The sequence below is a fragment of the Saccostrea echinata genome, unplaced genomic scaffold, assembly GCF_033153115.1.
Source record: "Saccostrea echinata isolate AGI-Se365-2 ecotype Australia unplaced genomic scaffold, CSIRO_AGI_Sech_v1 ptg000052l, whole genome shotgun sequence".
NCBI lineage: Eukaryota > Metazoa > Mollusca > Bivalvia > Ostreida > Ostreidae > Saccostrea > Saccostrea echinata.
Window position 1 is genome coordinate 2,118,733 of NW_026889801.1, and position 13,806 is coordinate 2,132,538.

The 13,806-nt window shown below is 32.7% G+C and overlaps 1 protein-coding gene across 1 annotated transcript; it reads left to right on the plus strand.

Moving 5' to 3' along the window:
• On the plus strand, nt 1-13,207 carry LOC133204206 (uncharacterized). Its single transcript, XM_061339952.1, has 7 exons — nt 1-76; nt 1,048-1,149; nt 9,826-10,608; nt 10,812-10,984; nt 12,213-12,363; nt 12,498-12,847; nt 12,992-13,207. The coding sequence occupies exons 1-7, from the start codon at nt 1-3 to the stop codon at nt 13,205-13,207; spliced, it is 1,851 nt and encodes a 616-aa protein (XP_061195936.1).
• Nucleotides 13,208-13,806: the final 599 nt, after the last annotated feature.

Genomic DNA, 13,806 nt, shown 5'->3' on the forward strand with positions numbered 1-13,806 from the left:
ATGTCGTCATCAAGATGCATATCAACACCAGAGACAACAAATACCGCTCGGCTGGCAAGGCTCATACTGGCTCCCTGTACAGATGTGCTACATGATATTCTTAAAAAGAAAATTCAACCGTATGCATTATCCAAGGTTATGAAAAACATTATGAGAAAAACAAAAAGCGAGACCCTTGAAATCATCACAAGTTCAAATAATATTCCCTTTACAAATATACAAATATGAAGGAGATTTTTCAGACCCTGGTATATATTTACTGTATGAAATGCCTCCACCTCCAAAAGGTCCAAGACCCATTTGATAGAAGTGTTGCCGCTTACATCGAACGGATTCGCCTACTTCGGAACAAATATTTTGGCAATTCCACCGATATATCTCTTTCTGACTAAATTTTATTAGGAATGGCGGAATATCAGGGATATCATTGAAGAATTAAAGCGAAACCTAGGGAGTTCTACATTTTACCAGGATTCCGTGATAGAACTCAACACATGTGTCTTGGATCCAGAACTTGAATAAAAATACATTGACAGACTTGGGGCTGAAGTTGAATTACGTTCAACTGTTTTCAAAGTCTCATGTAAAGTCAATTTATATTTTTTTTCTTGAAATTATTTCCTGCACTACTAAAACATTATCAGGATTATTCTGAATGTGTACCAGACACTTATTTTGTTTATTCTGTTTCAATTAAAAGTAAAAAAAAAAAAATATTTGCAATAACTATTAACCTCTGGCAACAAAAGACTTAGTGCAAAATTCATAAATAAAAGTTGTGGAGATGTTTTCCTTTTCATAATTCTGCAAAATAGTATATTAAATTGCAGTAAAAGAAAAAGATGTGGTGATAGTCTGAAAGATATTAATTATGTAAACACAATCATTCAGCTTTCTTAATAATACATTAGCTATTCTAATCATATATGAATGAGTTCTCTAAATATATGTCATAAAATGTTCACGAACGAGTTTTACGTATAAAGCAAATTGATAAAAAAATATAAAATTATTTCAAATTTATGTAATGTGTGTCTGCTTTTTCAGATTACGTGAATTTCTGGATAACATCAGTCAAGACCTTTGATAGCACACAAGCCCCAGTGTTGAACATAGCTACTCATACAGAAGGAAAATCTGAAGATGAAGGTATATGACACACGCAGTTAAATGTGAAAAATTGCTGAAATATTTTTCCCACAATTCAGACAAAATGTTCAAAGATACAACTGTATCAATCAAAGCTGAAGATAATTTAACTGATTGGATTTTTTTTATGTCATCCAATATTAGATTGAATGCTCTGCTTGATCACTATTTTTTTTTTTTTTTTTTGAAAATGAACTTGGGCTTGTCGATAATATAGTCGATAAAAACCATTTCATAAAGACTGTAAGAGGAGGTATTATATGGAGTGTGACTCTTTCGAAAAGACATTAGATGAGAAAGTAGTGAATTCTCTGTGGACTGAGAAATCGTCATGTTTGGATCACAAAACTGAAATTATGATATACATGTAGAGACGCCATATGCTCGTTATATATTCTCAAAAAGATACAAGAGAAACAGGCAAGCCATTGTTTGTTCCACTTATGAACAAGAGAGTATTTAAACAAGACTTTTTCAGAAGAAAAATGGGAATATTCATCAATATTGTGTTTCGATTCCGCTCATTTGCTATGTTTGTTTACTACAGAGTTGTTGCTTATTGCATCATTTTTCTCAAATGGATTGTTTCCAGAGTGGAAGCAGAGTGGAAGAGAATTTCGATCTTTATCAAACAGCAACAGTTTTTGATTACAGAAATAACACTCTCGTCATTGGTATTCGTGAAAATGACATTCAGGTGCAAGTGAAGCGTATTAAACGTCAGCTATAGAGACAAACGTTTCTACTGAGATTAGAGATTCTGTGCAAACTGCTTGTAAAACTCTTTCAAACACCTTTTATAACGAAATATAATTTCACAAGAGATACAAATGCCAACGCATTATTTGTAATGTTGAGGATCGATCATTTATTACCGTCAGTGAAATAGCCAGTATCAAGAAGGGAATAATCTCAGAAATTCTGTTCTGAGATACATTCAATAAGTGTTGAAGAAATTGAAGTTTCTCGGAAAAGGTTGCCTTTTACACGCTTTTTTATTTCTGACACATCTGTTTCATATATAGATATTTTACAAGAAAAAGACGTTTATGGTAACTTAACAACAAAGCTTTATGATAAACGTGATGACTTCAACTTTTCAATCGTCCACTTCCCTTACTTATGTAGCAATATACCCTTATCACCTGAATATGGGGTTTATGTCTCTCAGTTGATTCGATAGACAAGAGCATGCTCTACGTATGAACAATTTCTCAGCTACGTTAAGGAAGGCCTGAGTTCACATTTGTGATGTACCGTATGGGAAATTTCATTGTGACGTCATTGAAAATTTGACAATCAACAAAAATCAATTTAACCAAATGATAATGCGTCAAAAACAACCTGCATTCATTTATTTTATCAATCATTTATAAAAGCATGTAAAATCACAACGTTTGAAAAAATAACTGCCGAGTACTTGAAAGCAGGTCTTGTGTCATAAATGATGTCACTAGCCTTGACTTGACGCAGTACAAGTGTTCAAGAGAAGTGGATCCATTGGTTTAATGATTATAAAAATGTTTAAATAAATATGAAACCATCGCCAATTTTTAATCTCATCAATAAAATTGAAAGGAAATAATTTATTTAAAACAATTATGTAGATTATCAATTTATCTAGGTATTATGTAAAGAACATCCCTAACACGATAAGTATATTCCTAATTAACCTCAAAAGTGCAAGCGCATAGACTAGATTGTTTGAGCTTAAATACGGAATAACAATTGCTTATATCTTGTATATTTTAAAAAGTGCTGGGAGCTGATCATGATCCTGGTCGGCATAACATATCTTTTATTCAGAGCAGTATTTAAGCGAAGTGGGAATTTTTAGTTATTGTACCCATTTTCAGCAAAAATACGAGCGAGTATTTCCGAAGTAGTTCAAACTAGCTCCCAGCACTTTTCGGGTATCCGATGTAAATCTTTTTAATGTGTAATATTTTTTTCTCGAAAAACATGCGTATGCCCTTGCACTAGTGTCATTTTTCACATCCATCTTAACAATTCTATTTTTATACAGTCACGTGACACACAGCTTATACATGCGATGTAAATGGTACTGAGTACGGACCCAAACCTATCCATTAAGGATATCTATAATGTCTTTTCTACATGCTTGTATACAGTTACTTTGTTACAAAGATTTTTAAAAATAATACATATTAAGAGGGTACTTAGATCGGATTTTCCATTTCTTTCCTTAATATAGCTGAGTTCTAAAACGTGGCAAGCTATTGAAAAAAAAGTTGATGAAACAAGGATATCAACAGTCTCGTTTGAAGTAATCTTTTCGTAAGTTTTACGGTCGATACAATGGCCTTGTCAGCCCATACAACCTACCATTGAGTCAAATGTTGACTGACGTCTTTCATACTAATTGTTAGACCATTATTTATACATTGAACTGTCTGCAGATTTTCCGTTTTTTCCCGATCATGACAAAGAGCACACGGCGGGTGTGACTGGTCTGCAGGGGGTGCTCACTCCTCCATGGCACCTGATCCCACCTCTAAATTTGAGGTCCGTGTTTGCTCTGCTCCAAATTTGTATCGTTTCATTAGCCCTTTCGAGATTAAATACTGTTTGTTATCTTCATATTTCACTATTACCATAATTTCATCACTATTACCTATTATATACATTATTTTGACTAGCTTTTCAATTATATACTTGATTATACAATTTATTTGTTCACAAGGAAATATAAATTTAAACAAGGGGAGCATTTCCTTAACATTTTGATTTATTATTGCCATTCTTAACTTGAAATCTTTAATGGTTTCTCTAATTGTTTGAGATTTTGACAACATCATGTACAGTTGAACAGTGGATTTACCTGAGGAATTTCAGGTTATGCAAGCAAGCATAGAAGGAAAAATGAAAATGTGTTTTAGGGATTATGGTAGTTTAACGGTACTATGAAAAAATGACTACAGATGTATATATAAACATAGGACAGAATCCAATTAACGACATATAATCCTTAGAGTTAGGACCTGAATCGAAATTGATGGGGTGAGATATATCATATGCAGTCTGGACATGTTAAAAAGAGATAAAATAAATATAATGCATATATTTTAATTCTATATTTGCAATGTTAATTTCGTATAGCTATCAGATCATATTTCTAATTATTAGAAACAAAATAAATTTGATTAAAAAGACAAAAAAGGAGACTATTAAGGTACATCGTATGCAGTTAATTGTATAATGGTTACTAATATGTATTTTAAAAAATATATTGGGATATATTGGGAATGAGTTTTCCATCAGCTGTTAATCAGCAAATGCAAAAAAACTTTTAATTGCAAATTATGTTTATAGAACGTAGTTCATCGCTCTGTAATATCATAATGCATATATTGTGCCTTTCAGGGATCAAAAAGAGAAGAATGGAGCCTGAATATCCATTTTCCAAAGGGGTGTGTCCAATAGATGTGATGACAAGCTTTATAAAAGAGATCAGCAAGAGTTTAGGGCTCATACTCATTGATGGAATATCAGGTGGAACAGGATTTCGGTTGGGGGAAAATATGTCATGACCTGCTTACATGTTATAGAGAAGAGAAGGTTGTCAAAAGTTAAAGAGTTTGAGTATGGATATGCATTTGAGGCAAGAAATGCAAAAATGCGAAAATCATCATCGGAAAACATTAACGCATTAGTATCAGAACTATTTGGAAGTACTTTTGAGATATCTTAGTGATATTTGGTGAAAAATAAGATTTGTAAGAAAGACAGAGCACGTGTTAAGGTCTAATCTCTTTTTCTATTTTTAAATGTCCCCTCGAAACTAAGTTCTAGGTGATATACACTGTAGTAACTCGCCTGTGAGTGTGTATGTATGTGTGTGTTAGTGAGTGAGGGAGTGAGGGAGTGAGTGCATGCGTTACGAATGTGGTAATTTACACAAGGATCGATGCTGCCTTGCTGAATTGAATATCTGTTGTTATGGAGTTAAATAAACCATGTGAAAATTTACATTTCGACAGTAACAGACATGCATAGACATTTATCTCTGGATCATTATTCTTAGTACTTCGGCCCAAATAGATCGTTAGTTTTATTGATATTGATAATTCGTTATGTCATCATTTGCTAAAATTGGACGCATTTTATGTGCAATGAGATGCTGGTCAATATTTCTTTCTTCGCAGTAAAATTATTTTTTTCTTATCATTAACAAAATATTATTTACGGATGTTTAGTTATGCATAGATTCTTTTTAATACCATTATTTAAGGTCCTTTTGAATGCAATAATTTAATCATGATCGAGAAGGTATTGAACTTATTCTTCCAATGTCTGAGTTCATATGTGGTATGTTTCACATTGATATGCCTTTAATCGTTTTTTGCATTGTCATATATTTGATATATTCTGACTATTTTAATATACACATATATATATATATATATATATATATATATATATATATATATATATATATATATAGAGAGAGAGAGAGAGAGAGAGAGAGAGAGAGAGAGAGAGAGAGAGAGAGAGAGAGATGAGCTTAACTAGCAAAAAGTAGTCAAGTTCAAAAGTCGATTGGAACAAGACATATTGGGAACAGAGCGAACATGGACCTCTAAAAACATCAGAGGTGGGATCACCGCTAAAGAGGTGTTAGCATGACCTCTCAACCGATCTCATATGTATGCTCCTTCTTAGATAAGGCAGACGAAGAAAAAAAAAATCCGTAGACAATTCAGTGTGAAAATAATGGTCTATCAATTTGCATGAAAAAAGTCAGTCAACATTAGACTTAACGATGGATTGAATTTGCCGACATTTTATCGACCACAGAATTTGCACATTGTTGTGTTCAAACGAGACTGTTGATACATGTATCCTTGTATCATCAACTTATATCAGTTGATATGATCTACTTCAATAACTTTACTTGTTTTAGAAAATGTTCGTATTAGAATATTTTGATCTGTATCGAATCATCTTGGAGACACAAACTCTAAATAATTGTATATTGCCACATAAATAAAGGAAGGCATGTTGACATCAGCAAAATTTATCATAAAATTGTGTTGTTAGTTTGTCATTTAAGTTTATTTCTAGTAAATTATCCAAATATGAGACCGATGTATTAAACTCCGCAGTTTCTTTTATTTTGAGTTCAACTGAGTTAAATTCAACATAGAAATGAAATTGAAAATTAATAATTGATAAAGCGTTATGTATCTAAAAAAACGTCGATATATTTTATTGAATTGAAGGCTAAAACAAGAGACTTCTCTGCAGTCGTTTTTGAATAAATTCTGCTTCATATGAATACAAAAAAAGAACTGCTTATTACTGAGTGCAATTTGTACCTATTTGAATTCAATTGTTGGAAGACTTGATATCCAAAAACTACATAGATATTGACAATCAGAAACTCGGGCACCTTTTAAATAGCATCTTCATTGCACTTGTGTGTATAATCCGAATGTTTTGTAACAAATAATTTTGATGATGACCAATGGCAAGATAAATAAATTTCTGAGTTCTTTTTTTAAAGCAGCTGTCTAAGTTGTCAAAATGCTCGTTGGAGCAGTTACTGGAACCGCCATAATTCTTTATTTACAAGGATTTAGTATGTAGTTTAGGAATTCAGTATAGGTGTTGTGAATAAAATTAAAAGAGCTAAATCCACGAACGGCCTGAATCGGGCTTTTTTTTTTTTTTCAGGAAAATTAAACTAAATTCAAGAAGAAAAATCACAATAAAAATATTACCCATAAGTATCGAACTTAAAAGGTGTATGCTGATTTTTTTTTTATTTAATGACGTCATATTTTTATAGTAAACGTCGAAACACGTGCACTTTGATCCTTCTTATCAAATTTCACTCTTATTTTCGTCTTTGGTTCAAATTTTTGCTGTGGCCACACCCTTCGAACAAAATAAAATTTATGCCATTAAATAAAGAACAAAAAAATGAATGCATAAAGCATATTTTTATTTTGTTCGAGAGGTGTGGCCACATCGAACATTTTACATTTTCTTCATCGTCTAGCTTCGCAGCGCCGACCACCATAAAAGAATCTATGGGGTTTATCCTACATTTATAGAAAAGAAGCTGATTTATACTGCTGATGTATTTTTTTAAAAAAAGTTTACAAATGCAAATATCTTATTAAGAATTTGTTATTTTATGATGTAATTAAAAATAAAAACGAAAAACTGTCTCTAAACTTGACCGCATGCAGTAATGTCATACAAGTATCGACTTTTGGTACTTATGTACCATCGGTGTTGACCCAATTAACTCGTCACAATGAAGTGTTTATTAATAAAAAGTTTTATAAATGATAAGCACTAAGTGTGTGAGTGAATGTGTTTGTTTGTGTGTGTGTTTTGATGTCGTATTTCCTCCCCCAAGCTCCTTGTCGCCATTGTCACTATGTAATCAAAGGGAGATAACTCGAAAAGAACATGATAATTTTATTAAAATCGGTAAAAGTTTTCGAAAATTCCATCCTGAGTGTCCAAATGACTTAGAAGATTCAGATATACAACAGATGCAACTACATTTACCAGAACGTATGTATGAATTGAAATTGAGATAATTTTTGCCACATTACAAACATATCCCATATCGTACAGTATCATATGACGTCTGCATCAACAAACATCACACACGTCATAATTATAATAATGGTTAAACAATCCCTACTGATATACTATTTGTTAATATAACCACTGGTATTTTGAAGGAGACAATTAATTATTATAAGTGAAACATTTTCAAATCCCAGACATCACTACGGCCTACACATGTCACGAAGCATTCAACATAGGAAATTCGAATTGACAAATCAGTATTGAACATAAGAAATCAATGTTACAAGTGCTATCGTTTTTGTGATCGTAGATTAAAGCAAAGTATAAATGGAAAACTTACTATCAAGTTAGGAAATCTGACAACCTCATAGTAACATGGTATGTGATTACGATGACCAGATCGACTGCATGACCTAGCCTGGCCTGGCCTGCACGAAGAAAACAAAAAATACAAAGGGAGCTTACTTGACTTTTCTTTCTTTATTGAGTTACTTCTCTTTCACATAACATGACTCATCGAGAGAGAGAGAGAGAAAGCAATTACACTTTCATCCATATGTTTTATAGTAAAATATAACTATTCCATTCCAAGCAAGCTTTAAAGATGGAATACTGTAGAATTAACCTAAATATATATTTGTGGCCACTGGGGAAAAAAACTTGTTTTAAGAATTCCAGTTTTATTTATCAAATCATGCAATGTTTTAATCTAAGATCACAAAAATATAAAAATACAATAGCACTTGCAACATCAAGCCATTATGATGATGTTCATTAGGATTGGATACGGAGAATAAAAAAATAGAAACAAGCGCATATTACAAAGGCCTACATGTTTATGTATTTTCCCCCATAAAATGAAGATACACTGCAACGCTGTTTTCAACTGAGGAAAAGGCCATAACCAAACATTTTCATTTGAGGGACAACACATCAATAAAGTAGCTTTTTTTTTTCTAAAGTATACATGTACTATATACCCCCCCCCTTCCCCCAGTTCCTATGGCTATTATATTACATCAGTGTTATTTCTAATATAACAGTTTTCAAAAATAGTTTAGGTACCTTCTTTATGGCATGATATTTTGCAATAGCAATGGTGTATGCCCCCCCCCCCCCTCCCAAAAAAAACTTTTATCAGACACCTATAGCGACGTTTTTAAAAGGTGCCAGAAAAGGGGAGTGTAATTGAATAACTGTCAACAATATATAGTCTTAAAATACTTTGAACAAAAAAAAATAATAACTGAAAATGTCCAAAACTTCAAAAACCTATTTCAGGAGAAGAAAAAGAGGGTCTAAATCTCATTAATTTTTCATCAGAAAATTAGTAGAACTAATAATGTGGAAGGATTTGATAGTTCTACAACAAAACAGTAAGAGATTGGGGGGGGGGGTAGCAGCTTATTAATAATAATTTGAATTTCCATACAAAAAAATAAAGGAAAGGGAATAATCTATAATCAGGAGTCCTATGGATTAAAATGCTCACCTGTGTTTGACCCTGTTGTCCTAGAGATTTTTTTTCCATCTATATTCCTGAAATATTTTGATCCTTATACCCTATTGTGATCCCACATCACCCTTGAACAATTCTTAAACAAACTTCAATCTGCATTACTTAAGGAAGATGGGGAGTCAAAAAATGATGACAGTTTACTTGAGAATTGGTGCAAATGATCTTTAACTTTTGTATGTGTGTCACGGAGGGGGGGGGGTGTCTCTCTGGTATTATGCGCCTGTTTACATGTAACTTTCATGTAAGAAATCATATCATAAAAAATTAAAACCTTACATATTATTGTTTGAGATAACAAAGTAAACTGCCCTTTTCTGTCGAAATGTTTGTGTCTGATAAGTCCTAAATTGAAGAATTAAAGCGGTAGTCTAGATCCAAAATTTCAAAAATTCCCTTTTCAGAATGCCTGGTGATGGACCAAAAATTTTCCCCTGTGTATTATGCAATAAACGAACAAAGCCAAAGGAGAGAAAAAAAAATAACGAAAGAAGAAAATCGCTTTCTTCAGAAAAACTTTTAAATCACTGTTTGTGATAAAGATGACACACTGTGCAATAAATGCAGACATAAGTATTATTCTTCAGAAAGACAAGAAGTTCATGATGTCCCAAAATGTAATGAAAACGTTGATGATTACTGTCTAACACCAAAGCGTCCAAAATCCAATGCCATCTCAAGTCCACCATCCGTATCCTTGTCAATTCCATCCACCCCTAAAAGTCATGCACAGTGCTTTGTGTGTAAGCGACCAGGACCAAAGCTTATGGTTTATGCAAGATTTAATGTCTTTCTGAACTGTGAGGTAATTGTACCTGCTGTAAGTCGATGTTGTCCCAATCACTTGGAAGAAGGGGATTTTAAGTCCGACGTATTACCACGCATAAAAGCAACCAGTCAATCATTTCTGAGCAGGACTGCTATTTCTGACCTCATTAAACGTTTGCGTACAACAGTGCAGGATAACAAAAAATGCAGAATTGATTTTGACACATCATCCAATCTAACTGAATATGATTATTTGACACTCACTGGGATAACCAAAGATGCATTTGACGAAATGTGTGAAGGTCTGAAAGATGTAAGGAACACTCCTGTCCGGTCTACTCGCACATCCTTGGGAATCTTCTTATTTAAAATGAAATCCGGACTTTCCAATAAAGTACTTTCAACCATTTTTAACAAATCTAAATCCAGTTTGCGCCGAGCCATATCTTCTGTAAGACAGTCTCTCACTGCATCCTTTGTTCCGCAAAACTTGGGCCTACAACATATTTCACGTGAGGAAGTAATTGAAAACCATACCAGACCTCTTGCTCAGACCCTATTTGGAGAAACTGGCAATTCTCAAGTGATTTTGGTGTTAGATGGTACCTACATCTATATTCAAAAAAGCAACAATTTTCATTTTCAGAGGCGCTCATTCAGTTTACACAAAGGGAGACCTTTAGTAAAAGCAATGGTGGTGGTGACAACTACTGGATATTATGTTACGGCTGTTGAACCTATTTAGCAGACACTAAAAATAATGATGCAAACATTCTCACTCACATGTTGAAATCAAATGTTGAAGATATTAAACACGGCGTGCAAGAGAATGACATATTCGTTGTCGACCGAGGTTTTAGGGATGCTGTCTGTTTCCTGGAGGATATTGGAATCAAAGCTGAAATCCCAAGCTTCATGAAACAAGGGAGTAAACAACTGTCTACAGAGGATGCTAATGCCAGTCGCTTAATTACAAAGGTACATGTATAAAAAGGGAACATTGGCCATTTATATTCAATTAAACTAAATCAGCAAAGGGTCTGAGAAGTACATTGTAGATATCAGAGAAAATCAAAATACACAAAATGTTGATAAAATGATCATTTCAAATACACTAGTCTAGATATACATATATGTTAACACTAGAAGTATAAACAGGGACCTACATACTAATTCATATATATATTATATATATATATATATATATATATATATATATATATATATATATATATATATATATATATATATATATATATATATATATATATATATATATATATATATATATATATATATATATATATATGTCCCTGGTATTATCTACATGTATAAAATATTAAAAGATTTGATTTAAGGTCTATAATTAAAATCTTACAAAAATATCGATTGTTAAAAAGTATGCAATCAATTTGTCCAGTTCAAATTCATTAAAAAATTGAAAAATCAAAATAAGTTGATTTAAAGGCAATCTAAACGTAGAATCAAATTGATAATAGAATGTGCAATTACTGATAATTTCCAAATCTCACAATTCAAATATTTGCATAATGAAATAAACATTATAATCCATCATTCAGAATTATTTAATATTTAATAATACTTACGTGTTTGGTACTGTCTACATGTATACTTCATCTACCTCGACTTCCTCAAGTCCTCATGCGATTGAAATCATCGGAAATTCAAGATGGAAAGTTTTCAAAGAAAACAAACCAAGCATAGATGAACGTTTAAATTCCGGATTGACATGTTGCAATAACATTCTATTCCTTTTGTTTTCTTTTTTGAAATTTTGAAAACCATGAAAATTATTTTCAAATTAAAAAGAAATGTAGAAATCATTAGTAACAAAACGTAGAAATATTCATTTACTGAAACACGACGTAATTTATTATAATTAATGACCCCTCTATACACCAGTGCGAAATGTTTTTGGACATTGAGAAAATTATATTGAATAAAGATGTAAATATTGAGCTTATCTATCTAATTTTCAATATACGGTACGTGGCATTTACCCCAAGGAAAAATGTTCAGAGACGACAAAGTATCAATGAACAGAAATCACTATTGTTTACTTTTGTGGAGAAAATACTTGCAAATAAAGTGTTCAGTTAATTCATCTTGGCCTTTTTAAAATGTTAAGGATACTAAATTGATTACAAATTGAGTACTTAATAAAGATTTTTTTTTCTTCTGAAAGGTCCGCTGGGTAGTGGAATCGGCTAACGCCCGAATAAAGAGGTGGATGTACTTAGATAAGGTTCTCCCAACAAATCAAGTTCCTCATATCGGAGATTATATAAGAATCACTTGTGCCATTTCAAACAAGTTCCTTCCTCCACTTTCATCAGGTATAATTATACACATGTACTTTACATAGCTTATATGTAATACGTATTCTATACAACTTCATTTTAACTGCTGTAAAGAAATATATTTTGTCATTCGGTGATTGTTTTTCAAATATATCATTCGTTGATTTCAGCTCATGATGACGATTTTGCTGTGGCAGCAAAAATGTTATACCTCAGCCGTCAAGTAAACACATTGAAAGAACGTGTCGAGAAAGAAAATCTACATAGCAGAAAAACAACAATGTGTACAGATGCATCCTCTGTTCAAGATTTTCCAAAGCTATCAGAGGAACAGCTTCGTGAAATAACATGTGGGACCTACCAACTCAAACTTTCAAAATTCTACATCCAGGAGCACCTAGAGGGAAATCAGGACATCCTTGTCCACAAAGAGGACCCCCACCTACTAAAGGTGAAAATGCAAAGTCGCCATGTTTCATCCAAGTCTCATGTCTTGTGGATATCTTACAATGCAGCAGAGGTATTTATAATTGTATTATTTGCATGGCAAATGTAAAAAAAAAAAAAATGAAATGTTCAAGCAACTAGAAAGCACTGTTGAATTATAAAATCAGTTCAATCTTTTTAAAATTTTGTCAACAAAAGTGTTTAATTTCATATTCAGGTAACAGCGTGGTATTGTCTTTGCAAGACAGGCGCAAGAGTGGTCGGTGTGTGTGCACACGTTGCATCCATACTCTGGTATCTTGGATATGCCAGGCACATGCAGGACATGGACAACATCGGTATAAGGGATTGGGCCGCCTATGTTGAAGATGCAGCCAACATTCCAGAGACGATAGACACTTCCGACATCGATGACAGTATTTGCGAAGAATAAAAAGCATATACAGTTTCACTTCTGCATTTTTACTTATTTTCAAAGTCATATTTCCGTGAAATCTTTTATATTTCACCTGTTCCTTCCAGGTGAGCGTTTCTGATCTATTTTTTTCTTTCTATCCGCCTGCCTATATAGTACATTTATAAACATATACATGCAATAATGTCCACTTATATTATCACATTGTCGACTTTTTCCAGAGAACCATAGGATGAAATAGATAAAAAATATGTGAAATTTTCCCGACGAAGTGTTGATTCAAGTTTCTCAAAAAATTAATGGTAACCCATTATATTTTTTAATTGCCCATTATGACACCCTATGTTAGTGTAAGTCGTTCCACTTCATTTTTATTCACCGTGCAGCTGTTTTAAAGAGTTTATGATTGGTAAAAAAAAATATTGCTAAAGAAAATGAAACAGCAGTGTTATTGGATTAAATTAATTATACGTAGGTATGCGAGAAATTTTAAGTTAATACATATACACCCTCCTAGCTACTAGTGCACATGTATATAAGGGAGTAATGCATTACATGTCTCGTACAAATCTGCAGTGTATCGGCGTCATAGTATAGTTAATATATGCTTATAAGAA